This window comes from Corvus moneduloides, chromosome 24, assembly GCF_009650955.1.
Source record: "Corvus moneduloides isolate bCorMon1 chromosome 24, bCorMon1.pri, whole genome shotgun sequence".
NCBI lineage: Eukaryota > Metazoa > Chordata > Aves > Passeriformes > Corvidae > Corvus > Corvus moneduloides.
Genome location: NC_045499.1, coordinates 1,169,226 through 1,194,543, shown reverse-complemented (window position 1 = coordinate 1,194,543; position 25,318 = coordinate 1,169,226). Strand labels below are relative to the sequence as shown.

The following is a 25,318-nucleotide window of genomic DNA, read 5'->3' as shown; positions in this document are numbered from 1 at the left end:
AATCTCACCCTCATTTTTCTTGTTTATCTTCACAGGCAACACGTGACAGTGGGAAAATTTCACCTTGTGACCCAGCAAGAGTCCAAAGTCTCTCCAACATCTGCTCTACTGGAACAGCCTGAAATAATACAGCTTGAACAAGTAAGATTAGTCCTGGGTGGAAATTGTTCTCTTTTCTTTTTTCCTAAGAACTGAACAGCATAAAAATCTTCTGGGACAAAAATGAATAATGAAGGAAAAGGAACAACTCAAGTTTTGGACTTTGTAGGAACTGGGGAGTTTCTCGGGAGGACTTTGTGATCCAGGCAGGACTGGAGACATCTCCAGAGTTTGGTAACTCCTGACAGCTCAGTGAGTCACTTCCAACAAAGCTCATCCCCAGCAGCCAAGGCAATTAAAGTGTTCCCAGCCCGCGTTGTGCAAGGCTGTGCTGGAGCAGCAAATTACTGAGCACTGCTCTGAGGGAGCCACAGTGGGACTTCAGCAGGAGTAAATGCCATTCAAAACAACGAGGGCTTAGGACAGGGCTGGGTTTCATGGTAATTGGGCTCGTTGAAGAGTGGAAGCAAATAAAAGCAGCAAATAGAGTGATGCTCCTTGGCCCAGGCCCAAACTAAACAAGGAGGCCCCGTGTAATGACTGAGAGTGTCTCTGCCATGGAACAAGAGGTGGATTGGAAGAACTTTATCAAAGGATGATGAAGGCATGCAAATGGCTTTTCACAACAGAAAACAATGGGTTACTTGTCTAAGGCATTTTAAAACAAAGACAGATGGCAGGAGAGATGAAAGCCTAGGAAGGAGAGAACATGGTCAAAGATAATGGAAGTATAACACCAGTTTGGCCAGAAATGAACGCAGAACTTGGCAAGGCTTGACAGGCTTGTGCTGCAGGGAATATGGATAACAAACAGGACAGAATTCCTACCACCAAACCCCAAACCAAGTCCTAAAATAGAAAGTGGTAAAATATGATGAGATTGCTCAGCTGGTGTAAAATACAGGAGTAGACCAGGGAGGTACTTAAAATAATTCCTGTCTATGTTCCCTCAGAGCTGCGTCTTGAGGAGGATGATTCAACAAAAAGAGTAAGAGATTTGCACATAAAAGTTAAGGACAATCCTTGTGTACCTGCAGTGCTGAACCTCAGACCTGACCTTCATGACAAGGTTTGAGGGAAGCCCAGGAGCCAGGAAGTCACTGACATCCCCTGTTCTGAGGGCTGGAATTTTTCATAGATCACAGAATCCCAGAGTGGTTTGGGCTGGCAGGGACCTTAAAGCTCATCCAGTCCTACCCCCTGCCACGGGCAGGGACACCTTCCACTAGCCCAGGTTGCTCCAAGTCCCATCCAACCTGGCCTTGGACACTTCCAGGCATGGGACAGCCACAGCTTCTCTGGGTACCCTGTGCCAGGGCCTCTCCACCCTCACAGGGAAGAATTTATTCCTCATATCCAGTATAAATCTCTCCTCTTTTCGTTTGAAACCATTCCCCCTTGTCCTGTCACTATCTGCTTGTGTAAAAAGTCACTCCTCCTCTTTTTTATAACCTCTGTAAGTACTATTTTTAAAAGATTTTAAGATATTGCTGCTTAAGTTCTTTTTAGAATTTCCTAAAATTCAATCAGAAAATTTCCAGAGGCCCCTTTGCAAATCCCACCCTGGATGGCTCCTGCCTGTTTCCAAGAAACCAGTGCTGAGGATTTCTGCCCACCACCATGCCCAGTTCCTTTATTAGGAAGGAATAATGCTCTACTCTGGCTCCAAAGGGTGTTGGGAAGGCTCTGAGGTCAGTCTGTCGCTGCCCCTGCCTCATGCCCCACACTCACCCGTTCCGGCACAGGCTCACTACATTATTTAGCAAGTTGCTGGACAGGTAAGACTTTCCCAGGTGAGGGTTGGACATGATGAGGTTCCTCAGAGTGTAACAAGCTGATGTCATGATCTCCCCATAGCTGCTGGTGTTTCCAGACTGGAACGACAGGAGACGGGACACATCTGGGAGCACCTGGTGAGCTAAAGAGGTGGAGGAATGTTCCAATCAACAATCAAACACAATCTGGCACAAGTGAACGATGCTATTTGTGTTAACAGCAAGCAGAGTTATCTCTGCAGGGAGGCATCCAAGTGTTGGACAGCAATGGCATCAATGTCATCAGTGGGTTTTTCCAAGACAAAACGAGGACTGCAGGCCTTTGGAAGGGCAGTGCTGCTGGCCATGTGCACTCAAGTCCAACTCAGTTCCCAAAACACTGCCACCCTCGAGGTCCTGCAGGTTTGTCACTGTCTGTAAAGCATGGCCCGTGTCACACAGCACTGGGGACTGTCCTTGGGGCCAGAGGAAATGACACTGCTCTGCCCAGTTCTGGAGCTTGGCTAAGTCTCCTTATGGGGCTTACAAAGCGAACTGGGCAGACCCCACAAAGCTGAAAGCTGGGATCCAGCATGGGGGAAGGACTTACCCATGGTTTTGTGGAGCACAGGATGCCTGGACATGTTGCTCAGCAGAGAGGCCCCGGACCGGACGACCTCGGAGCTGTTGGACTGGAGCAGCCGAGCGATGCGGGGCAACCCCTTCTCCTTCAGCCCAATCAACTGGCTCATGGCATTGGACATCTGAGGGAGAGCAGAGATGTCCATGACCTCCAGTGCCAGCGGCAAACAGCTGGGATGATGGTGAGGGCTGGAGGAATGTGACTATACCATAAAATGAGCACTGTACAATCCTTTCTCCTGCTGCCATAATCCCACTTTGTCAGTTTTACCTCTCTTCCCCACATTTACGGGAGCCTGGAGCAAAGGAGGCTCAGGAAGCACCTTCTGGCTCTCCTCAACTCCCTGACAGGAGGGTGCAGCCAGCAGGGGGTCAGGCTCTGCTCCCAGGGAACAAGGGACAGGACATGGGGAAATGGCCTCAAGCTGCCCCAGGGAAGGTTTAGATTGGATATTGGGGAAAATTCTTCACCAAAGCAGTTGCCGAGCAGTGGCACAGCTGTCCAGGGCAGCGGTGGAGTCACCATCCCTGGGAATGTTCCAAAAATACGTGGATGGGGCACTTGGGGACATGGATTAGTGGTGAACATGGGTGAACAGTTGGACTCAGTGATCTTAGAGGGCTTTTCCAAGCTTAATGATTCCATGATTCTGTGGCATTTGAAAAGTCAGCCTCTCATCTGCTGTGATGCAGCTGGTTCTGCTGTCCTTTGGAGCCCCAGTGGAGCAGCTGATCACTCAACTGACATTCCAAAAGCAGGAGAAGTTTTGCTTTCATGTCCACGTTGCCCTCACCCTTCACAACCCCCTGGCAGCTCCCTGCCCTGGCCCTTCACAGCTCCCTGCCACGCCACAGTGGGCTTTTGGGGAGCAGGAACAGACAATGGATGCCTTTAAAAAACAATCTGAGGACTAAAAATACTCATCTTGGATGTGATCTCGTGCCTGTAAATGTAGAAAGTCCCAGGACGCAGCCAGGGCAGATGTTCAAGCACAGAGTTCAAGCACATCCCCTGAATAAACTGCCCTTATTGACAGAGCTTGAACTGAACTTCTCAGCTACTGCCCAGCAGAAAGGCTGCTGGAGACACATGTCCAGCAACAGTGACATGGGAATGGAGAGAAGGGGCTGGAATGTGCCCTGTTCCACGTTGACACCAGCAGGACTGGGGTGTGTAAAGTGAAGCTGAAGGACATTCAGAGCCATCCTCTAGAGCTAAAGGATCACAGCAAGCTCCTTAAGTTCTTCCCCAGATTCCCCTTCCATCAAATGACAGCAAACCCAGCAACTCCAGCTCCAGCTCTGAGCTGGAATGAGACCCTTGAAGGGAGGAGCCACTTCTGCACATCCAAATTTCAGCCATTCCATTCCAGGAGGCTGAATTAAGTTGCTCCAGCACTGTCAGAGCTGGGTTTGGTTGTTTTTCTCTTGTGCAATGTTGATTGCTAAAATTTTCTTTTCCCTGGAGCACAAAACTCCAGCCCCATTTCTCTGACCAGCTCTACCCATACGTGACAGCCTCTCTCCACCTTCTGGTTTGTGGCACTGCTTAGTTTAATTGCCAAAAGTCAAGGTGCACAATTATTTTGCATGGAAATCGTTGTGACAAAAGGAGATCAGAGCTGGCAGGTTAATGCCATCCCAGCAGGGAAGGCTCTGTGTGAGTCACCTGTGTCTCTGGGTGGGACACTCCCCACACGTGACACGCCTCTCCTACCTCTGGAATCATTATCGCTTTATCTCCCCATCCATCTTATTTAAATTGGGATTGATGGAGCTGGGCACAAACAGACAAGTCAGGGGCTGTCCCAGTGGAGGCAGCCTGCGAGGACCTGCCCAGGGCAGCAACGTGGGCCCACGGGGCCGTGGTTGTGACGTGTCCCTCACGGTGCCACAGCATCACCCAGCCCCTGGCACCGCCACACTGCCATGCCCACGGGTCAGGACATCTGTCACAGCTATTTTACAGGCAGCTCTGGGGTGTGGACAAGCCACAATCCACAGCACAACCCACCCTGTCATTAGAGCCACCTCCCCTTGGAGCACACGCACAGGCAGTGGCTCAGCCCTTCTCCCGCCTCTCATCACATCTGGCTACGGGTGCACATCTGGGTTCACCCTCACTGCTTCCCTGGGGAAGGGCGACCAACAGACTGAGGGAACTTGGAAACCCAACAAACTTGGAGCTTGGAAGTGTATGGGTCTGGAACAGATCCTTGGGATGCTGATTATAGCCCCCCAGGAGACCCTGAGTTTGGAGTTAATAAACACCCCACTGGATCAAACACTGCGGAAAGACTGGCTGTGGTGCCCTGAGGTTTAAGAAGGACATTTTCCTTTTTCATGGCTGAGAAGTGATGATGATCAGCGACCTTAGAGGTCTTCCCAACCTTACTGACTCTCTGATTCATGGAAGTGCTGACACATTTGGGTGCACACATGTGGAGGGGAGGGAAGCTCTTACCAGCCCTCGGCTCGCAGTGAGGTTCTGCAGAGCTCCAGCACAAGCTTCCAGGGTGGCATCCTTCTTGCTCTGATCCATCAGGGACAGGTAGGTGCGGATGGCATCTGAGTGGTAGAGCCAGCTGGGGCCTTTGGGTTTGAAATCCTCCTCGGGAAGGGGGACCCCGTACTCATCATTCTACAAAGACATGAGAAACGGGGAGCTCAGATCCTGCTCTTCCCTTGCAGCCCCTGCGTGGGGCAGAGCATCACATTCCCAATCCCTCTGTGGCACATCCTACCTCCATTTTCCCACTCCTGCTGTTGAAGCAGCCCGTGAGAGTTTTGTCCATGTAAACGCTCCGGGCCATGTGGTTGAGCTGGGTGTATCTGTTGGGAACTTCAGCATCCAGGCGGTAGGAGAGGTTGTGCAGGATGCAGATGCAGTTCTCCACAGACTGCATCACCCCCAGAAGAAAAACACAAACATCACATTAGGCAGAAAACTATGGAGCAGTACCAGAGAGGACATGGACTGGGCCATAATCAGCTTTTTTAGCACCACAGATGCTCCTGAGCCTGGTTCAGGGAGCGAGGGATGGGAGGGGAGGAGCTGGAATAGGTGTGAAGGAAGGGTCTCAGTGAGCTGCTGACCCAGAGAACTTTGGGAGGTCTCACTGCCACAGACAAGCTGGCAAACAGGAAAAGAGAGAGTGGTTGCATCAAATGATGAAATTCCAAATCTTGAAATCCCCCTCTTGCCAGAGTCAACTTCCAGTGACTCTGAGTCACAGGTACAGATCAGGTGACACTTTGCACCAAGAAGAGGCCTTAAGCCTCCTTTCCCTGGATGTCAGAGTGCCCAATGGGAAAAGCAAGGGAGAATTTTGGCTGGATACCCATAACCAACACCAGAACCTGTGGTTACATTTCCAAAGAGCTGTGTTGTGTGTGTGCTGCTGGAAAGGGGCTTCCTGCAAAAGCCATTCCCAAAAGAGGGTTTGCTCAATCCGGAGAGAATTCAAAATAACTTTGGTAGCTTTGAAGGTGTTGAACTCCCCAAAAGGTGTCTACAAACACTATTTTGTCAGTGCTGTTCACACACAGCCATCAGTCACAGTCAGGGGACTGGCAGAGAGATGCCAGCTCCTGGCTTCCTGTTGAACATGGTGCCAAGCTGGGGATTGTACACTTGAGTCCTGCCAGATGAGGAGATGTGGGGGGTAAAGAGCAAGAGATGGAGATTAGGATGCTGGAATGTTCCAGGGAAGGGAAGGGAAGGGAAGGGAAGGGAAGGGAAGGGAAGGGAAGGGAAGGGAAGGGAAGGGAAGGGAAGGGAAGGGAAGGGAAGGGAAGGGAAGGGAAGGGAAGGGAAGGGAAGGGAAGGGAAGGGAAGGGAAGGGAAGGGAAGGGAAGGGAAGGGAAGGGAAGGGAAGGGAAGGGAAGGGAAGGGAAGGGAAGGGAAGGGAAGGGAAGGGAAGGGAAGGGAAGGGAAGGGAAGGGAAGGGAAGGGAAGGGAAGGGAAGGGAAGGGAAGGGAAGGGAAGGGAAGGGAAGGGAAGGGAAGGGAAGGGAAGGGAAGGGAAGGGAAGGGAAGGGAAGGGAAGGGAAGGGAAGGGAAGGGAAGGGAAGGGAAGGGAAGGGAAGGGAAGGGAAGGGAAGGGAAGGGAAGGGAAGGGAAGGGAAGGGAAGTATCCTGGGGACTCAGGAGCCAAAGTATTTTACTGTTCCTCTGTGTTTGTTACAGGGAAATTGTAAAGCCCAGCTCTACTTCAGGCCCAGAGCCCCAGGGACTTGCAACCTTCCAACAGATCCCACTGGGGCTTGGAAGGGCAAGAGCAGCCAGAGAGTGCAGCCCCCTCTTGTGTTTGTTGGAAAGGGATTTTGAGGCATTCCCAGGGTTGCAGTTGTTAACCGTGGGGCTGGACAGCCCAGGGCAGCAGCTGGTACCTTGTCATCGGGGCGGCTGGAGGCCACGCAGTTCTGGGCATAAGTCATGACAGAGTCGATCAGGCCGGGGTAATTCCTCATGGTCTGGCGCCCCATGTCTGCAGAGCTCAGGTTCCTGAGGAAGCCGTCGAGGAGCATGACAGGGGACAAGGAGGAGAGAGGGTGAGTTGGGCTCTGTTCTGGCTATGGTTGTCACTGAATTCAGGGATTTTTTGGCAGGTTCAGCAAGGCTGAAGAACTGCTCCCATTCTGGAGGCCTTTGGTGGGACTGCACCAGTGCACAGCTCTCTTGTTGCTCTTTAGGACTGGTTTCACCTGGAACATGTCGTGTAAGGAGCTCTGCATAGAAGACACCCTCCTAGGGACAGTCACCAGCAGGAGGTTGCCTCAGAGGCTCTGCATGTGCCGCTAGACAGACTCTGTCTCCTGAGAGGAGTTTCCAAAGGGAACACTGGCCGAAGACCATCTGGGGTTGTTGTGATCATCAGGAAGGTGCACAGGGCTGTAAGCACAGACCTAGCCATGGTCAGCAGCAACGCCTGTGTGGGAAATGGGGTGGAGAGGCTGGAGAGGAGCAGTGGCTCTGACCAGAGGGACTGACCCATCTGTGAGGCTGAAATGGGTTCCTGGACACCTGCGGCTGCCAGGACAGGGGAGTTTTTCCAGTAACAGGATATGGGTTTTGTTGTTTTGTTCTGATTTTTTTTTTCTTCCCTATTTTATTGCCTTATAGCTTGCAAATGAAAAACAAAGAGAGGTTGGCAGTGGTTGTGAGATATTCACTGCAGGCGTTCCAGAACTGGATCTGATGTTCACTGTGATTTGCAGCCTCCTCATTAACATGGATTCATCTGCAATCCAGAAATGCTTGAGCAGCAATGGCTCGGGCCCAGGGCAAACCCAGGGCTGTTCTCATCCCTGTGTTCTGATGTGGCAGGGCAGTGACTCAGAGCAGTCCTGGCTCAGCCCTTGGAGCCGGGGCTCCGGATCCATCTCCCAGCTTCGCTCACTCTGCCTGCTCCCCAGTCCTGCTCCCTCGCTGACCTGCAGCTCGCACTCTTCTTGGGGGTGTTGGGCACTGCTGCCACAGGCTGGGATCAGTCTCTGGAGGCAGAACCTACTTTCAGTTAAACTCCACAGCGTTTTTACAAGCTGTTGCCATTGTCTTTCCCTCATTTTAATGGGATATTTTATGGTGTTGGTAGGTTGGGATGGCCTTAAAGCAGAGCACTCATACCTGCTGTACCCCACACATCCCTGCCTTCCAGGACAGGGAAGGAGGGAGCAGCACTCCCTATCTCCCAGACACGGTTCCCAGCCACTGAAGCCGATGGTATCAGGTCTCCAAAGGCCCTGCCATGATCAGCCTCTCGTTTCATAAGCAGCCCCAGCTCCTGCGAGCTGCATGTCTGGGAAGGGCGCGGCCGGCGCTGCTTCCCTCAGGGAGAGCTTCCCTTGATGAAAGTACCTCATTATACAGGGCAGGTTTTTGGCCCCACTTGTTTCCATTGAGACAAGGAGCTCACATCCAAGTGGAGGAGGAAGGTAGCAGAAACAGCAAGTCAGGACGAAGATCCTCTATAAAAGGGCTCTGGTTTCCCGTGAACAAAATAAACTACTCTGGGCTCAGCTGCACCTCCTGTTTTGTAGCTGAGTCTCCTGATGAAGTGAGCCAGGAAAAGTCCAGGACAATGGGACTGCTCTGTGCTAAAACAGTTATCAAAAGAAGTGGGAAAATGCTTGTTTTCCCCACATAGAGAAGTCTGTCTTTTTGACACCTAGACCCTAAACCAGTTTTCTCTGGAAGTTTGTTTTCTCTGGAAGCCTCAAAACTCTAAAGGCAAAATCTGTCCAGTTTCCTGGTCTGAGCTTAACACTGATGGGTTTCAGTGGTGCACAAAACAACTTACATATTATCTGAGAAGAGACTTAGCAAGAATAAAATTATTAAAAATAAAAAGCTACTAGAAAAGTATTTTACATGTAATTTTTTTCTCCACCTTCTCTTAGTCAGGAAAACTTTCTTAAGGAGAATTTTTCATTAACACAATTGTAATGAGCATGAATTCAGCTCATTGTAAGAGGATTTAGATGGCTTCAGCTTTTGCCCACAGACACAAGTTGCAGTCAGTCCCTCCCTGGTGACTCACCTCAAACACCCTGTGGCATTGAAGAACACTTCTGGGTCGATAATTTCTCGTGTCCTGTTGCAACTGCCATCAGACCAGCCCGAGAAAGGGATGATAACACAGTCTGTCAGCACAGGCAGAGCCTCCTGTATCAACTCTTCTTTTAGTTCATCAGTGGAGGAGAGGTTCCAGAGCAGTCCTAGGAAGGAGGTGGGAAACAAGCTCAAGCACAGGGTCATGTGCATGAGGGACTTTGTTTAGGTCGGGGTGATTCCAGCACCAAAATCCTCCTTCCCTTCACCCCTCTCAGCTGAGGGTGCAGAGACTGCCTGAAACCCCAGTCCCTGTCCACCCCTATGGGAGACAGGTAGGATGGGTCCATGTGGAGGTGGGCATTTAAGCATCCTCCTTCCTCCCAAAATTGCTGTTTATTGCCCTTGTTTATTGGCATCTCTCCAGGGATCTTGGAAAGGCTTGCACATAAAACCCGGGACACAGCTGAGGGTGACCTGCACCAAAAACCTCCCATCGATTCCTCAGGCAAAGGTGAGGCACCAGTGAGAGAACCCAGCTCACCCTACTGGGGTTGGCAGCTCCCCTGGCCCTCCCTGGGGACAGCACGGGGGCCAGGGTGCAGGGAGGCATGGGAATGGCAGGGTGACCATAACTGGGGGGGGACCTGGGGCAGGGGCTTCCCCAGTGGGCACTTAGGAAGTGAGGAACCCTTATGCAACATGGAAGGGCCAGGACCCCTCTGCCTTCTGATTTAGGTGCAAGAGGAGCATAAACCCCCCTCTCTGTGCTAGGCAATCACCAGGGCTACGGACCCCAGGCAAGGGGAGCCCGGGCCCTGCCGGGGCTGAGCAGGCTCCGGGTACCTGTGAGCTGTTTCTGAATCTCAGTGTTCCCCGTCCTGCGGAGGAGGCTCACGCACTCCCTGATCCCGTTCTGCCGCCGGGTTTCGATCTTGTTGGTGGGGTTCTTGAACACCAGGTTCCGGAGGGCTCCGGCTGCTGCCCGCTGCACGTTCTGGTTCTGGCTGCGGAGCAGCTCCACGAGCTTGGCAATGCCCCCCAGCCGATAGACCTGGCCAGGAGAGACATGGGAGAGACACGGGACATGAGCATGGAGCACCGGGAGAGACACAGGACAGACAGGGGACAGACAGGGGACAGACAGGGGACAGACACCTGCCACCAGCACGGCACCAGGACAGACATGTACCATCAGCACAGGGCACAGGGCACTGCTGGGACAGGGACACTCAGAACTGCCCCAGCAGTGCCAGGGGTCAGACAGTCCATCCTGGGGGAGCTGGAGAAGCAGAGCTGCCAGGGAATGACGGCCAGAGACGACAAGTCTGGCTCAGGCCATAGGTCACAAGCACAAATGACCTGAGGCCTGAACCAGAACCTCCTTCTGGCCTGGAGGTTGGAGCCAAAAGCTTAAACAGCAGGAGTGGCTGTCCGTGAATAATGGCCATGGACAGAGTCCTTTGCTGATGGAAATGTGCTCCTGCAAACTTTCACCCACCTCCACAGTTTGCACCAGGTGGAAATGTTGCCCTGCCTATGCGCAGAGGCCATTTATATCCACCTAGTGACATGCTGTGGTCATTTATCTGCACCCTGAGATCACAGGCTGAGCTCAGAGGGATGGTCATGGCCAGTGTCACCACCCTCGAGGTCAGCCAGAGGCAGTGGAGGGAGCCCAGACCTGCAGGACAGCACACACAGCACACGGAGCCTTGAAGGCAAATCCCTGCAGCTGAGCTCTCCAAATGCTGAGTGTTCCTGCTGTGGGACGTGCTCTGCACCGGCCGTGATCCCGCCCCGAGCCCATCTTGGCACAAACACCCCCTCGGCTGAGGTTTGCTGACAATGGACAATGAATGAGCAGCTTTCAGGAGGGAAGGAAAACAAGCGTGTGCTGGGATGAGTCACAGAACTGCTCTGGCACATCCTTCTGAGAAGGATGGGACAGCCCAGTGCTCAGAGAGGGCTTGCAACGGTAACAAAGGGTGTGGCCACCCCACAGTTGGCCACGTGAACGTGGGCTGGGCACCTGCACTCATCCAGGCGCAGCCAGGGCACAGGGACACAGCCCCACACCGGGCTAGCACTTCCAGCTCCACTGTTGTGTCAGGACAGGGAAAGCCACCTCCAAAGGGTTGGCATCTCAATAAATCCAGGGTGGGGATAAACTTTGGTGACATCCTTGCTGCAGCAGATCCTTCAGGCTGCCTCCTTTGCTGCATGTTGGCAAAGGAGTTAAGGAGTAAGAGCATCAGAAGAATAACCTGTGCTGTAAGAAGGGCTTCTCTGTGATCAAGCATCACAGGATCACAGAATGGTTTGGGTTGGAAGAGACCTTAAAACTCATCCTGTACCACCCCCTGCCATGGGCAGGGACACCTTCCACTAGCCCAGGTTACTCCAAGCCCCGTCCAATCTGGCCTCGGACACTTCCAGGATAGGGCAGCCACTACTATAGATGTGCAAAATCGTCTTAGTACACGATCATTAATTGACCCATTGGTTCAGGTGGCTGAAATAGTCTGGAAAAGGGCTGTGAAAAAGGCTGGCAAAGGGCTGCAGACTCACCGAGCAATGCCCCACAAAGCTCACAGTGGGACTTGAGGCAGCTTTGTCTGGCTCTGACTCTGCAGCTCTGAGATAGTGAAAGATTGATGTGGAACTGGGTGCAGTTGCCCCCCAGGAGAGGACACTGGATGGCAGCTTCCACACTGCCAAACCCCATCACCCTGTGCCACGGCAGCTCGTGGTGACAACAGGAACACTCTCTCTGCTAGCCAGAAATTATTCAGGTGTTAAATCCTGACCAACTGCTGCTGTGAGAAAGTGGCCATTAATAGCTGAAAAATCTACTTAATTAATACTCGAGCCTGACTAATGAGGTATAAATCACCCTCATGAAAACCAAGGGAATGTATGGATCCCTGGCACTTAGGAAAACCAGTCCCACCCCTCTCTTGTGCCATCAGGTGTGGCAGCAGAGCACTGGAGGAGTCTCCTCACCTCCTGCTTGGCAGACTCATCCTGGAAGCAGGTGTGCTGCAGGTAGTAAGCCCCCATGGCCTGGTACTTGTCATCGGAGGAGCACAGGAGCTGGATGGCCTTCTGGATGGTCATGGTGCCAGCGTCAATCTCGTCACCACAGATCCTGTGTCAAAGAGAAATATGGAACTGGGTGACTGCTCAGCCAAAACAGCTGTGTCAGGACTGAGAGTCACTGCGGAGGAATCAATGATAAAACATAAACTATTATCACATTGCCACATAGAGCACACACAGTGCACCTCTAGTGGATCTCTCTGCCTCAAAAAAAGAGATGGTAAATGATGGAAAAGACACAGTGAAGAGCACTAAGGGTAATAAATTCCAGATCCAGTCTATTCACAAGCAAAGGAGACAGAAAATGAAAGCTGGGTTGAGGTGGTGGATGTCTGGTCATGTCCAAAGGGGAAGTTTAATGAACAGAGACCCAGTTCACTTTTCCCCAAATAAAGGAGTGAATGGACAGGAGTGAAACCATCTGCCAGGTCATGAGGACAAGGTAACACAGGCAGGTGATTTTCTCACAGCATGGGATCCTTTGATGTGAGAGGTGCTGGAAGCAGAAATGTGACAGCAGTTGATGGTCTCGGGAAGCTCCAGCAGATCCCACAGGAAAAGGCCTGTCTGGAGTGATGGGATGGACAAACAGGCAGTTTATGAAATGCTAATAATAGCTCTGAGACATCCTGCTCCCAGGGGATGTTCACACTGGCTGTCTCCAAGCTCTTATAAAAGCTGACCACTGTCATCACCCCTGTTAGAGGTAAAGAATGTGCCTGCAACTCCAGAGGAAGGATATGAATTCCTCTGGCTTGGGGCAGGACTCCTCAGGAGAAATACAAACATCTGAAGGTTCTTCCCCTTGTTTAGAAACGTGAAGGTCCTGCTCTTTTTGGCTTGTTCTTATTCAGTACCATCTGTGATGTTTTAACCACATAAAATTAGAAAAGGATCCAAACTTTCAGACTGATGAAGGGGGTCTGAACTGCAAAGCTTGTCTGTGCTTCCAGTTATAGAAATTAATGTAATTGGAAGTTCCTGTCTCCTCTCAGCACCCTTGCAGCTGAATCCTGCAGAGGCTGCATGGGGATCTCAGCTCACGGCAGTGGTGGCTGCATTAATTTGCAAAGTCCAGGACTGAGAGTCAAACGCAAGCTCCTGTTTGGTTTTACTGTCAGCAGTGACGGGATACAAATGGGAAAGGCTTCATCAGCAGTGGATGGAATCCAAAAGTGTGAGGGCTTTCCCAGGTCATGGCTATGCCTGGCTGATGTTATCCCCTGGGACTGACAAGGAGTTTTACCTGGAGATCAGGAAATCAGTCCCTGATTGAACCACATTTATTTATACACGTTTTTGCTACATGTCACACCAGGGAGTGACTCTGTAGAAGGGCTGCTCATCTTCAGACAATGCCACAGGCCAACAGCATAGTGATTTTTAATAAGTTCTTTAAATGAACCCACTACATTTGAAGTGTTAAATATCACCACAGGACAGTAGCACTTCCAGGCATGGGATGGACAGTTGCTTTGACTGTGCCAAAGAAATGTAAAGAATAAAGGTCTTGAAAGGACACTTGGTCACCACCAGCAGCACTTACAGTGACATAAAACATTCATCCTCATGAACCCAAGGGTTCCCCTCCACACAGCACAGAGCAGTGAATAATTTGCACAGTTCCACAGGGAATTTCACACAAAAGGCAGCATGAAGGACTCTGGTCTCCACTGCCCTCACCGGCATAAAGTTACACCCAGTCTGCATCACTCATTCAAGCACCTGTGGAGTCAGTGGAGAGAAATCAGTGCTTCCAAAAACCACCTTGCCTTTTGTGTCTTGGACATTTTTCCTAGGAAAGGAAGCCCTGCCCTCTGGAGACACTTCTGCCTCTCTTGGTATGCAGGAATGAGAGACAACAGTCTGGGGTTGGACCTTAAGCATTCCATGTCTAAGGCTGGGTGAACCTCATTCCCCTTTTATTTCTACACTGCAATAAAACATCTCTTCCTCATAAGACTTTTCATCAGTTTGAACCTCTGTCAAAACCTGGCACCAAGGAACTTCCATTAAACTTGCAACAAGAAGACATGAAACTGGAAAGACAAAGTAAACTAGAAATTATGCCCCAGAAATCCTTGGGTTGGATCCAGGATGTGATTTTCTCTCAGGTCTTTTTCATGCTTCTGAGACATAACTGAGCTGAGACCTGATGGTTCCCACACCAGGGAGAGGCTTCTCCTTTGGGAATTGGGACCTGGACTGGCAGTGTGGGGAGAGAGGCAGATTAGTAAAAATACCAGGTCAGTGGCTGTATGATCATAGTGATTTCTTTTTCTTTATAATTATTAAATCAGATGCACTTTTTCTGAGACAGAAGGATGTCCACTTGGTCCAGCAGCTCAAGGAAGGCAATTTTCTTCACAACCACTCCACAGAGGGCCAATCCCTCCTTCAGCTGGGAAAAACTGGGGATGCAGGTATAGTTCTGTGGGAGAAGATGGGGAAGGTTCCCTTTTCCCTGCTGTCTCCTCAGCAGAAGTTCACAGGCTCAGTCACACTGCCCAGGAAGCAGCAGGGATTTCTCCTACCTGAGAATAAAATCACCCTGGCAAAGCCCAGCAAAGGGGAGATTGTTCCTCAGTCAGGGATATTCCCGACCAGATCCACACAGTGGGAACAACAACCTGCTTCAAGACAAACTCTTGGACTGAGCCATCTCCAGCCTGGGCAATGTGCCTGGTAGGAAGAGCTCCAGAGGTTGTTGCTCCACAGGAAAGCAGCAGGGTAGGAAGAGACCTCAGCTAGAAATGATTCAATGGAGACAAAGATGATCAGATTCTGCAGTGGAAGGGAAACAAATACTGAAGACGATCAGTATCAGAGAAAGGCAAATTCCCTCACGTTTCATGAGCAGATTGTTTTGTGTTAATTCCCATCTAAGTTTCCATCCTGCTTGTTCCAAGTTCCAAGTTCCAAGAGAGGAGGGAGCGAGAAAACTCTTAACAAATTCTACTGTTCATTAATAGAATCAGAGTAAAGACTCTCAAAACAGTGTTCAGCACATCCCAGCATTTCATCCCAAATAAAAACAAACCAAAATGAAGGTGCCTTTCATCGTATTCGGCTCTGCTTTCACTGCGTGGCTTAGCCCTGAAGAATTAATGTTTTGAGATTGATCACGTTTAATTATCCCAAAAGACAAGAGATAGATCAGAAAACACACCTGGTACCTTTCCTGACTATTTCAATAACTCCTCTCTTCTCTCTGTTTGCAGTACTTCCAGGGAAGCTGAGCTCAGGAGGGAATGGTTGTAGGGGACACGTTGTCCCTGAGCTTCAGCCACAGCACAGAGACTGCTGCAGCTCAGGGCCAGGGCAGTGCCACATGTGACACTGAGAAATCCCAAAGGGTTGCCCCAGTCTTTACTGCCCACTCCACAGCTGCCAACTGAGGCATCCAAGACCTCTCTGAGAGCAACTCCGAGATGGTACGGATTCCCAGGTGCCTGGAGAGACACTCGCTTCCACGTGGTCTCTAATGAGGGGTTTCAGTCTCTTTCTCCACACACAGAGAACTCCAAAGGGAAGAGCATCCACATCTCCCAATGGGGCCAAAGGTAAGTGTGGGTTTGCAGGTGGCCATTAAAGGCTCCTGATCCAGATCAGCAAACCCTCAGCCAGGGACCGTCTGCAGACACCCAGCTCCCCATTCCATGCTCCTGAAGGAGAACAGCCCCAATCCTTCTCCAGGGGTGGGATGAGTCTGGGCTCTCAGTCATGCCTCCAGCTCAGCCATCTGGGGTTCCCTGAGATCAGCAAGAGGTGTTGGCTTTGTTAGGGGGGAACTCAGGGACCTGTCTCCGAATTCAGCCCTGGTGGCCACTGGGCACCTCAGCTCAGAGAGAGGCATCCCCTGAAGTGGTGTGACCAGCTCAGGCCACTGCAGGGCCACAGACACCACGGCCACCACCTTGTCCAGCCCTGTCTGTCCCGTGTGGCACCTGAAGCACAAAGTATGACAGCTCTAAGCAGAACTAATACAATGTCAGTCCTTGGTGGACACAGCTTTCTTGTACCTCGGGTTCCAGTTGGAGGGGCACAAAACTCCAAATTTCCCAGGAGAATTAAACATCCCATTGTTTGTTACTGCTTCTCATCATCGCTCCCTGATGACCAAGCAGGATGTAGAAACTTTTATCCTGAGTGGGCATAAATAACACCAATAACAACACCAATAACATTGCAACATTAATTTAGCCAAAAGCTGCCTGCTCAGGGTGCTACCCTCTCACCTGGAGCATGCTGCAAGTGCCACCCAGCAGAGGAAATGGCTAAAAGTGGGAAAATATGGTAGTCTCCACCAGCTGCTGAAACCACTGGTGCTGCAGCTTCCAGGGTGAAATGCTGCAGCTCTGAGGGATGTCACAAGAGATCAGGAAGGAGAAGGGTTCTGTGGAGGAGAGGGAGTCCTGGACACCGAGAAGATTCCTCCAGCTCTACCAGACTCCAGAGAGCTGCATTTTGGCAAAACATGAGTGCTGCTTATCGAGAGCAGCCTTTGGGCAGGAGCCACTGAGACAACCCTGAACGTCTGAGCCCAGGCCAAAGGTGCTGAGCTTGGAAATGTTAATCCAGATATGACATAATGATTACCAAGGCTCAAGTCCCTGAGTGGTTTCAGAGAAGTATGTCTGGAATCCCAGAATCACTGAGGTTGGAAAAGACCTCTGAGACCATCGGGTCCACCTGTGGATCCTCACCTTGTCACCCAGCCCAGAGCACTCAGTGCCACATCCAGGTGCTCCTTGGGCACCTCCAGGGATGGGGACTCCACCACCCCCTGGGCAGCCCTCTCCAATGTTTAACAACCCCTTCTGTGAAGAAATTCTTCATGGAAGAACTGGAAGGGACATGAGAAGGTCGCTCACTGAGACATGCTCTCTGCTCACTGATCATGACAACAGGGTTGGGGAGGAGAATAAACTGCATGAGGAGTTTTCAATAGTGTTCAACCTCCTGATCTGGCAAACAGTGCAGAACTCAGATTTCATCACCAGAACCAACAGCATGGGGTGAGCAAACCCTTACATCATGATTTAGTTTATCAGGGAATCACAGAATGGCTTTTCCTGAGCAACAGTTCAGTGTTACACTGCTCATCAGGCAGAAAAGGGGCTTTGGTCAGAGTTGCTGCTGTAAGAGGGAGACTGTGAGGGATATCAGTTATCAGGGGCAGCTCTTCCCTGTCTCACACAGCCAAAGCCGGTTCAATAAACGGCAGCAATCACATGATCAAGAAGAGCTGCAGAAATTAAATAACTTTGTCACCAAATGCAGAGGGACTGCTCAGCGCAGACAGTTTGACAGTTCTTGCACACTCAGAATTTTGATACCTGCACACCACTTTCACCATCTGAGAACACCCAGTGACCCATTTTTCCTCTCACACCATCTGGGGAGATTAGATCCACAGCAGAGGAGGCCTGAGAAGCACTGCTCCTGAGCTGGTACTGACACTGTCCATGGGCATTTCAGAGTTTTGTACGACAGACAGACCCACTGGATCACAGGTCCCACTGCAATCCCTCTCACAGCAATGGAAATCACCCCATGGATCACCTCAGAAAGCATGGAAAGCATCCAGCCCTCCCCTGGCTCTTGCAGGCTGTTTGCAAACCTGCAGACAAGATATCCAGCACATCCCTAAACAGGAGATCTGCAGCACAAAAACTGAACACATAATTCTCCATGTCACAAAGGTACAAACTCCACCTGGAGAATGACCAGAATGGAAGAACAGAGCCCCAAACTGGGAACTGGCAGCAGCTGTGACCCAGCTGAGCCCTGTCCCTGCATGTGGAGGTTAATAATGGGGCACCTACAAGCAAAGCTCTCCTTACCCAACATCGGGGGAGCCAAGCGAAGATTGAGATCTCCAGGTGGAGAATCCTCCAGACACAACAGCCCTACACAGCAAGGAGAGCCCAGACTTGGTCCTGACACACCTCTGAAGCCCCTCCCCAACAAAAGCACACTGAGAGCAAGGCCAATGGTGCCCTGCAAGACACTTCTGAGGGCTTAGAGTCATCCAAAAGAGTCATTTTTCCAAAGAGGACATCTCCTTTGTACATCTCCAAAGCTTTAAGGACAGCTACTGTCAACCTTCTCCCCTCTGAGCAGAACTCCTGCACCAGGTGCCCCCTGCACCAGTCCAGCTCTGCAGAGCTTCAGGCAGAGCAGGGGCTGTGCCACAGCCACATCAGATTCACCCAGGGGACACAGCCCCAACTGAGCCCACGATTCAAAGCCCAGCTTGGAGCCCGACGTTTCCACAGCAGAACCAGTTCTGCCAGATGAGCCGTGCCCCAAGCCAGGAGTGTGTAAATGGAGCCACTCCCTAACCAAGGGCAGCCAGAGCTGGAGAGGATCCCTCTCACAACAGCAGCTCTCCTCTCAGAAAATGCCATCATTCAAGTGACCTCTCCAAAGCCACGACCAAGCCCCTGACTGTGGCTTTGGCCAGAGCCTGCCAGGACTAATAGCTCCAAAGCTTTGTCCTCCCTAGGAGAAGGGCATTCTGCCATCCCTCCCACTGCACCTTTCTGCTCTTCAGTCAGAAATTCCCTAAGTCACTTCCAGTTTGTGTAATGTCTCTGGTTCCTGTTCCAGAGGATTTACAGAGCTGCTGACAGCAGCAAGCCAAGGCCACCAGTGCTCGAGGCTGGCCAGGGCTAGTTTGGCGTGTGTCAAACATGGAGTAACTGGGCTCATGGGCAGCCAAGGGTTCATGGTAACATTCTAATGGGGCACTGACATTTCTTGGCATCCACGCTCTGGGACACACCCTCCTGCTCAATCCTAAAGGAGGGAGGCTTAGCCAGAGTAACCTGGGACATTCAGATGTGGAAAAGGGCATGGTTTGGCTCACACTGCTGACAGGGAAGGGGATTTTCTCAGTATCTCCATCATTCCTTGGGGAAACAGCTCAACAGTTTCAGGCCTTTGGTGGGAGTTTGACAAAGTCTATGAGTCCTGGTAAACAGCCTCACACTTATCCTGCAGTGTGAAATTTTTCCTTGGGACCAGAGACCACCAGGAATGAGTTTGGGAGCTTTTAGGGTTTGTGTGACAAAATTCCCCCTCTCTCAGGGAGTTGTGAGAGCTTCTGGGCTAGTGCAGAGCAAGTCCTGCGTGATGGTGATGCAGCACGGGAAGTGCAGCAGCCCTGGGGACTCTTTTGGAAGCTGCAGCCCCTCCTTCTTCAGCTTTCACTGCAATAGGTTCTGCAGTTCAAAACATGCAAAACATGGTCTTCCAAGGCTTCCAGGACTGTGATTTGTGCAGACCAAGTCTCTCCCAGGACTGCAGCAGAGCATGGTTGGTGCTTCAGAGCTGGAGGCAGCTTTCAGCCCCCACCCCTGTAACACCACCCAAACGAGGTGATTGTCAGTGGGAGCTCTGCTGCACTCACAGGTACGTCCTTGGGAGGCTCTGAGCTCACTGCTGTGTTTTACACGGCCTGTGCTTGTAGGCAACATCTACAAGAAGGGATCTGATGCTCAAACATGATGGACCATCCTCCACCCTTATATAATCCTACCTCAAATGGGACTGGATGCTCTGGACAGGAAGGAATTAAACACCTTCCACTGGCTTCTCTTTCCTGATTAGTCAGATTATTCCAACTAGGATATTTATTTCAATTTATGAGTCTGTTGTTTTCTGGAACCCAAATCAGACCTTTTGGGCAAACAGAGAAGGGGCTGGGTGGAGAGAAGAGAGGGAAACACCACTGCTCAGCAGGCTCTCAGCTCCACTCTGAGTCAGACCCTCAGGAACTGATTCCTTCCAAGACAGGTTTTTTTTGGGGTATGTTTTCTGCCAGACTGAAACAGCAGGACAGCCAGGAGAGACACCCTGACTGCACACCAGGCCTTCTGCTCTTCACCTCCCCACCCTCATATCACTGTGGGTTGATGCCACCACAGACACTGAGGGATTGTGTTGCCCAACATCACAGAGCTACAGCAGAGATATCTGCACCGAGTCAGCCCTATCAGTTCCCCTCCACAGCCCAGGAAACGAAATAAAGCCCTTAAGAGTGACTCATCTGACCCACTTTGCTGCAGGATGCACCGGTAAGGGCTCTGCAGCGGCTCTAAGGCAGCTCAGGTGCCTGGCTCTGGTGGCCAGAGCTCCCCAGCACCGTCCACACTCCCTCAGGGGCAGAGCACTTACTTGGAGCTGGACTGGGCCTGTCCATAGACCCCGTCCTGCTTGCAGCTCATCATGGGCTGGGCATAGACCACGTCGGGCTTGTTGCTCGAGGGGCAGGACAGGGCCCGCGCTGGCATTTTTTTACTGGTCCTGCTGGTTCCCTGCTGGGTGCTGCAGCTGCTGTAGATGCTCTGGCGGTTGAGGGTGGCCTTGTGCTCGGCGCGGCCGCCGCCCTGGGCCTTGCGCAGGGTGCCGCGGGGCGGCTCGCAGTAGAGGTCGGGCTCGCTGCGGCTGCTCTTGATGTTCTGCACGAAGCAGTAGTCGCTGCCGGCGCGGGGGCTGCACACGGCCTTGCCGTGGGCCCGGCTGGCCCAGCCCTCCATCTGGCTGTAGGAGCTGTAGCGCCGGCTCTCCACGTCCCGCTTCAGCGTCCCGTTGTACAGCTGCAAACAGCAAACACAGCGGGTCAGGGCTGAGCTGCAGCTCGGCACCGCCAGGCCTGCCCTGGCTGGCTGTTACGGCCTTCCTGGGCCTCTCAGGCATTTTCGTGCCCAAAATTTATGGGAGGCTATCCAACCTGCAGCCCATACAAAGGAGCCAAACCCCACCTGGATATCAGGGATACTGAAGGGATCAGGATGTGGGATCCAGGAGCTTTAAAGTAGAACTGAAAGCTCAAACGTGAGCTGGGCAATAGAGAAAGTGCTTTATTCCCAACACACGTGGTCTAACCCACCCTGTAACTACAGGAGCTCACTGCACATCTCTCACCATCATGGAGCTTGATGCCCCATTCTGACCTTCCAGCAGTGCCTGCATTTATTTTTAATTTCCTTATGCTCTTTTCTTCCCCTCCCATCTATTAGTTTCTTAGAAAGGGAGTAAAGGGAGTGAAAAATGAGTAAGAAGGGATTCTGGAATCAAACTGTGCCAAGAAACAAGTGGAGACAATGAATATCTGCTTATGAGTTACAAGGTGTGTAGTATCTGCTCAGATAATGGGATGCTCTGGGAACAATGGGGAATGTGCAATAAAAACTGAGATGACTAAGACAGGAAGTAAAAAAGAAAAGATAAAAGATGGTAAAATAAACCATCTACAATTAGCAAAACAAAAAGATGGCTTTAGCTGCCCTGCTGTCAGTTCAAAATGCCTTAACCACTCTACCAAAGTCCTCCAGATTTGCATCAAGTTTGCCACGCCAGAATTGAATTCAATCTTCTTCTGCAATGTTAAACCTTTGGGATGTCAGTGCTGGCCTGCAGGGTTATGTCCAAATGAGAGACAACTCACTCAGGTGTGTACTCCAGAAAGGAAAATAAATTACACTGTTTTAGTGCTGTTTGGCCCGTGGTGCTGAGTTTGTGCTCTGCATCCCCTCAGCAGTCTGGCAAAGAGAGCTCCAAGACATACAGCAAACAGGGATAAAAAGAACTAAGGAATAAAACTGCTTGCCCCATCCCCCTTTGGTTGTCCTGAGAAAGCTCATCCATGGTTTCCTGTTGGATCAAAGTGGGTTTTTCTCATCTAACTCTAAGCGCTGGCACTTTGGGTGCTGCTTTCTGCAAAGGCCACCCAAGGGTCCCTTTGGCTGGGAGACAAAAGTCAACACTGGCTCCTAATCATTTCCTTGGAAGTGTGAAAAGCCTGTGCCTGGTGTAATAGTTCATGTCACTAAAAAAAAATCCGTATTTCCTAACCTAGAAACACTCCATGACAGAGAAATGAGAATCCTCTGCCAGCTCACCCCGAGTCCCTCGGCTCTGCCCTAACTCCATCCCAGCCCCAGCACTCAGCATCATTCCTGCCTCCAACACTCTGCAGAATTGTCATTATGTTAATTAATTAAGCCAAATATTTCCATTAACAAACTGATCTTCAGGAATGCAGGGAATCCTCTCGGCTGTGTCCCAGAGAGCTGCAGAGGTAACGGCTGAACCCCTTCCCAAGGGGCTGCCTGGCAGCACCTAGGTGGGACTAAACCCAGCTCTGCTGATGCCCAGATCACTGTTATTTGAGTAGTTTCCAGACCTTCAGGTGTGCACCTAGACAGGTGAATGGCTGCAAGGGGACAAAAGGGGAGCAAATTCTCTCTGTGTCTTCCCCAGAGGACACAGAACAAACCTGAGTGGGGCAGGGGCAGGTTTGGAGTCTCCTGCAGAGCTCCTGGGGTTTGGAAGGACAGGTTGCAGGTGAAAAGAAGAGCCAGGGTGAGGCACATCAGAGTGGAATGTGATGAGTCTCAGGGGCTCTCTGGCAGTGGGACAAGCCTTGTGCTGCCCAGGATAAAATCCAGGATGGCCACATACACAGGCTCCCTCCATCCCAGGTTTGCTTGGGATGCAGTGCACACTCAGCAGCAGCAAAGTGACCTTCCATGAAGTCATGATCTACCGTATATGTCCTTCTGAGGTGATATCATCCTCACTTCAATTCATTTTCCTGGGATCAGAAACCCTGGGGACAGTGAGGGACGGACAGGGCTGCAGTGGGAAGGTGCAGGGTGGACTTTGTGCTCAGTGGAGCTGCTGGCAGAGGCTGCAGGACAGAAAGCAGCTTGTTAGATGTGAGCCCTGCTGGTTTTCTTTATGAGTCAGTTTAAGCTGGGATTATTCTGTAGGGCTGTCAGAAGCTTGGCAGAGCTGTGGAGCCCCTGGGCATCTGCTGAAACTGACTCAGGGAAGCCTGGAAGAGGAACTTGTTTATCTAAAGCTGGGGTTTGCTCTGCAGTGCTCTCACCGAGGGGAGGGGGAGAGTGTCTCTGTTTACTGAAACAGAATCATCGGTTCTAGATTTCCTGCTGGGTTTTAGAGTGGCTGTAGCACTGTCCTCCTCCTTGGCAGCCCCGAGATGGGTGAAGCTGTTTGCAAAGACACCCTTCTGCAACACAGGAGCCCTGGGCTGCAAGTCCGAGCAGGTCCCGGCAGGGCGGGGGAGCCTTTTGCAAACTCATGGGAAAATCGTTCCTGTGTGATGTGAAGCTCATTACCAAAGGCAGTCCACGACTTTTATTGCTGATTCTACCAGATGCTTGGCTGAGCCCATTTTAATCTCTTTCAAGTGGCACGGACCTAATTGGTATCTCAGAATTCCTTTTTGCAGCAGGAGCCTGATCCAAAGGCTCCAGATCGATGAGGATCCTCCTGCCAGCTCTGGCAGATCTCAGACCTTGCCAAAGACTCTATGAATCCCTGCATGGCCAGGGCTGACCTGATCCCTTCCTGTTCCTGGCAAAGTGCCCTGTCTATGCCACAGAGCAGCTTCCCCACACTAAAACCTAAATCCCTGTGTTGGATGCTGACCCAGCTAAGTCAGGGACCGTCACTTCTAGCACTGGAGCAAATGTGGCCAAGAGAATGGGACTCCCTGCAGCCATCAGTGAGATAGCATGCCCAGCAAGGAAGAAGGGAAGCACCCTCTGTCTGGAGAGATGCCATCTCTGAGGGTGAAGGTGATGCTGTCACACAGTCTATGGTTTAAAGTGCCACCTGACAACATCTCCCAACTTCTGCTGATGCCACTCCATGTGCAGGGAGTTCTCCCTGTGCAGAAGAGCAGCAGTGAAAGGAAAGAATCAATCTCTGGCCTTCAGACCTCATCAGTGCCCAGATTTCTGAATGCCCCGAATTGCCTCTGCCCACTGCCCGTGGGTGTGTGCATGGTGTGCCATCCACACCTCTGCCCTTTAGGAGTGTGGGCAAATGCTGGGAAAGACCAGGAAGTGCCTCAAAGTGCGGCAGAGACAGAAGGCAGTGATTCTCTCTGCACTGCAGGATCTGGGAAGCATTTTGAAGGGTTCAGACTGTCACTGAGGCTTCTCCCCACAAGAGCTGAGAAGCCAGGGCAGCTTGGAAGGTGTTTCTTTCCAGCACACAGCTCCTTGGCAACGTGCACTGGCAGCCCAGAAACCCATCCGTGTCCTGGGCTCATCCCCCAGCGTGGGCTGCAGGGAGGGAGGGGATTCTCCCATCTCCTCTGCTCTTGTGACACCCCACCTGGAATACTGTGCACAGTTCTGGTGCTCCAAACATAAGGAGGACATGGAACTGTTGGAGCAAATCCAGAGGAAGCCACCAAGCTGATAAGGGGGCTGGAGCGCCTCCCCAGTGGAGGCAGGCTGGGAGAGCTGGGAATGTTTATCCTGGAGAAGAGAAGATTGTGTGGAGACCTCAGAGCCCCTTCCAGGACCTTAAGGGGCTACAGAGAAGATAGAGAGGGACCCTTCATCAGGAACCGAAGTGCCAGGACAAGGGGAATGGCTTCCCACTGCCAGAGGGCAGGGATAGATGGGATACTGGGGAGAAGTTCCTTCCTGGGAGGGGGGGGAGGCCCTGGCTCAGGGTGCCCAGAGAAGCTGTGGCTGCCCCATCCCTGGAAGTGTCCACAGTCAGGAACACCCTGGGCTAGTGGAAGATGTCCCTGCCCATGGCAGGGGGTGGAATGAGATCTGTAGGGTCCCTTCCAACCCAAACCCTTCTGCAATCCTATGATTCTGATTCCAGCCATCCCATCAGGCCCTGGCAGTCCCCTGTCGCTTTAGGATGCAGGAAGATGCTCAGGTGCAGCCAGGCCACCTCACATACTGATTTTAGCCTGAACTTCTCCTCCCCACTGTGCAATGAGTCTGTGTGAGGCCAGGCTCCGGGAGCTGTTTATTCATACTCAGACAGGGAAGGCAGGGAGGGAGGAAAGGCACTGGAGATGGGCACTGGTGGCACTGGTGCTCCTGTCAGGCCCAGGGAGGAAGTGTTTCCCTCCCTGGCAGTACAGACCTCCCTTTAAATTAATGAGCATTTGTGGATCTCCAGTTCTCAGCCTGCAATATGTTCTAGGAACAACAAGAGGAATATCCAACACACAAGACAGGTAAACAGACACCTTTAACCTCTTATTTCAGCTGCAATAAAACTGGTTCTAGAGAGAAAGTCAAAATGGCATTTTCCCAGCCATCAGCCATGAGTCCTTTTCTGGTTTTTTCTTCCATAAACCCTTTTGCTTGGCAGGA

The 25,318-nt window shown here is 51.5% G+C and overlaps 1 protein-coding gene across 1 annotated transcript in view; it reads right to left on the bottom strand.

Annotated features, from left to right (window-relative positions):
• Positions 1-25,318, bottom strand: part of PKP1 (plakophilin 1) — a 48,650-nt gene that overhangs the window by 8,880 nt on the left and 14,452 nt on the right. The window contains exons 3-11 of the mRNA XM_032133006.1: positions 20,334-20,755; positions 12,054-12,198; positions 9,894-10,101; positions 9,037-9,214; positions 6,887-7,001; positions 5,240-5,395; positions 4,960-5,136; positions 2,464-2,617; positions 1,831-2,017 (exon numbers count right to left, since the gene is read on the bottom strand). Of these exons, the coding sequence (XP_031988897.1) occupies positions 1,831-2,017; positions 2,464-2,617; positions 4,960-5,136; positions 5,240-5,395; positions 6,887-7,001; positions 9,037-9,214; positions 9,894-10,101; positions 12,054-12,198; positions 20,334-20,755 (1,742 nt within the window). The remainder of the gene's footprint in view (positions 1-1,830; positions 2,018-2,463; positions 2,618-4,959; positions 5,137-5,239; positions 5,396-6,886; positions 7,002-9,036; positions 9,215-9,893; positions 10,102-12,053; positions 12,199-20,333; positions 20,756-25,318) is intronic.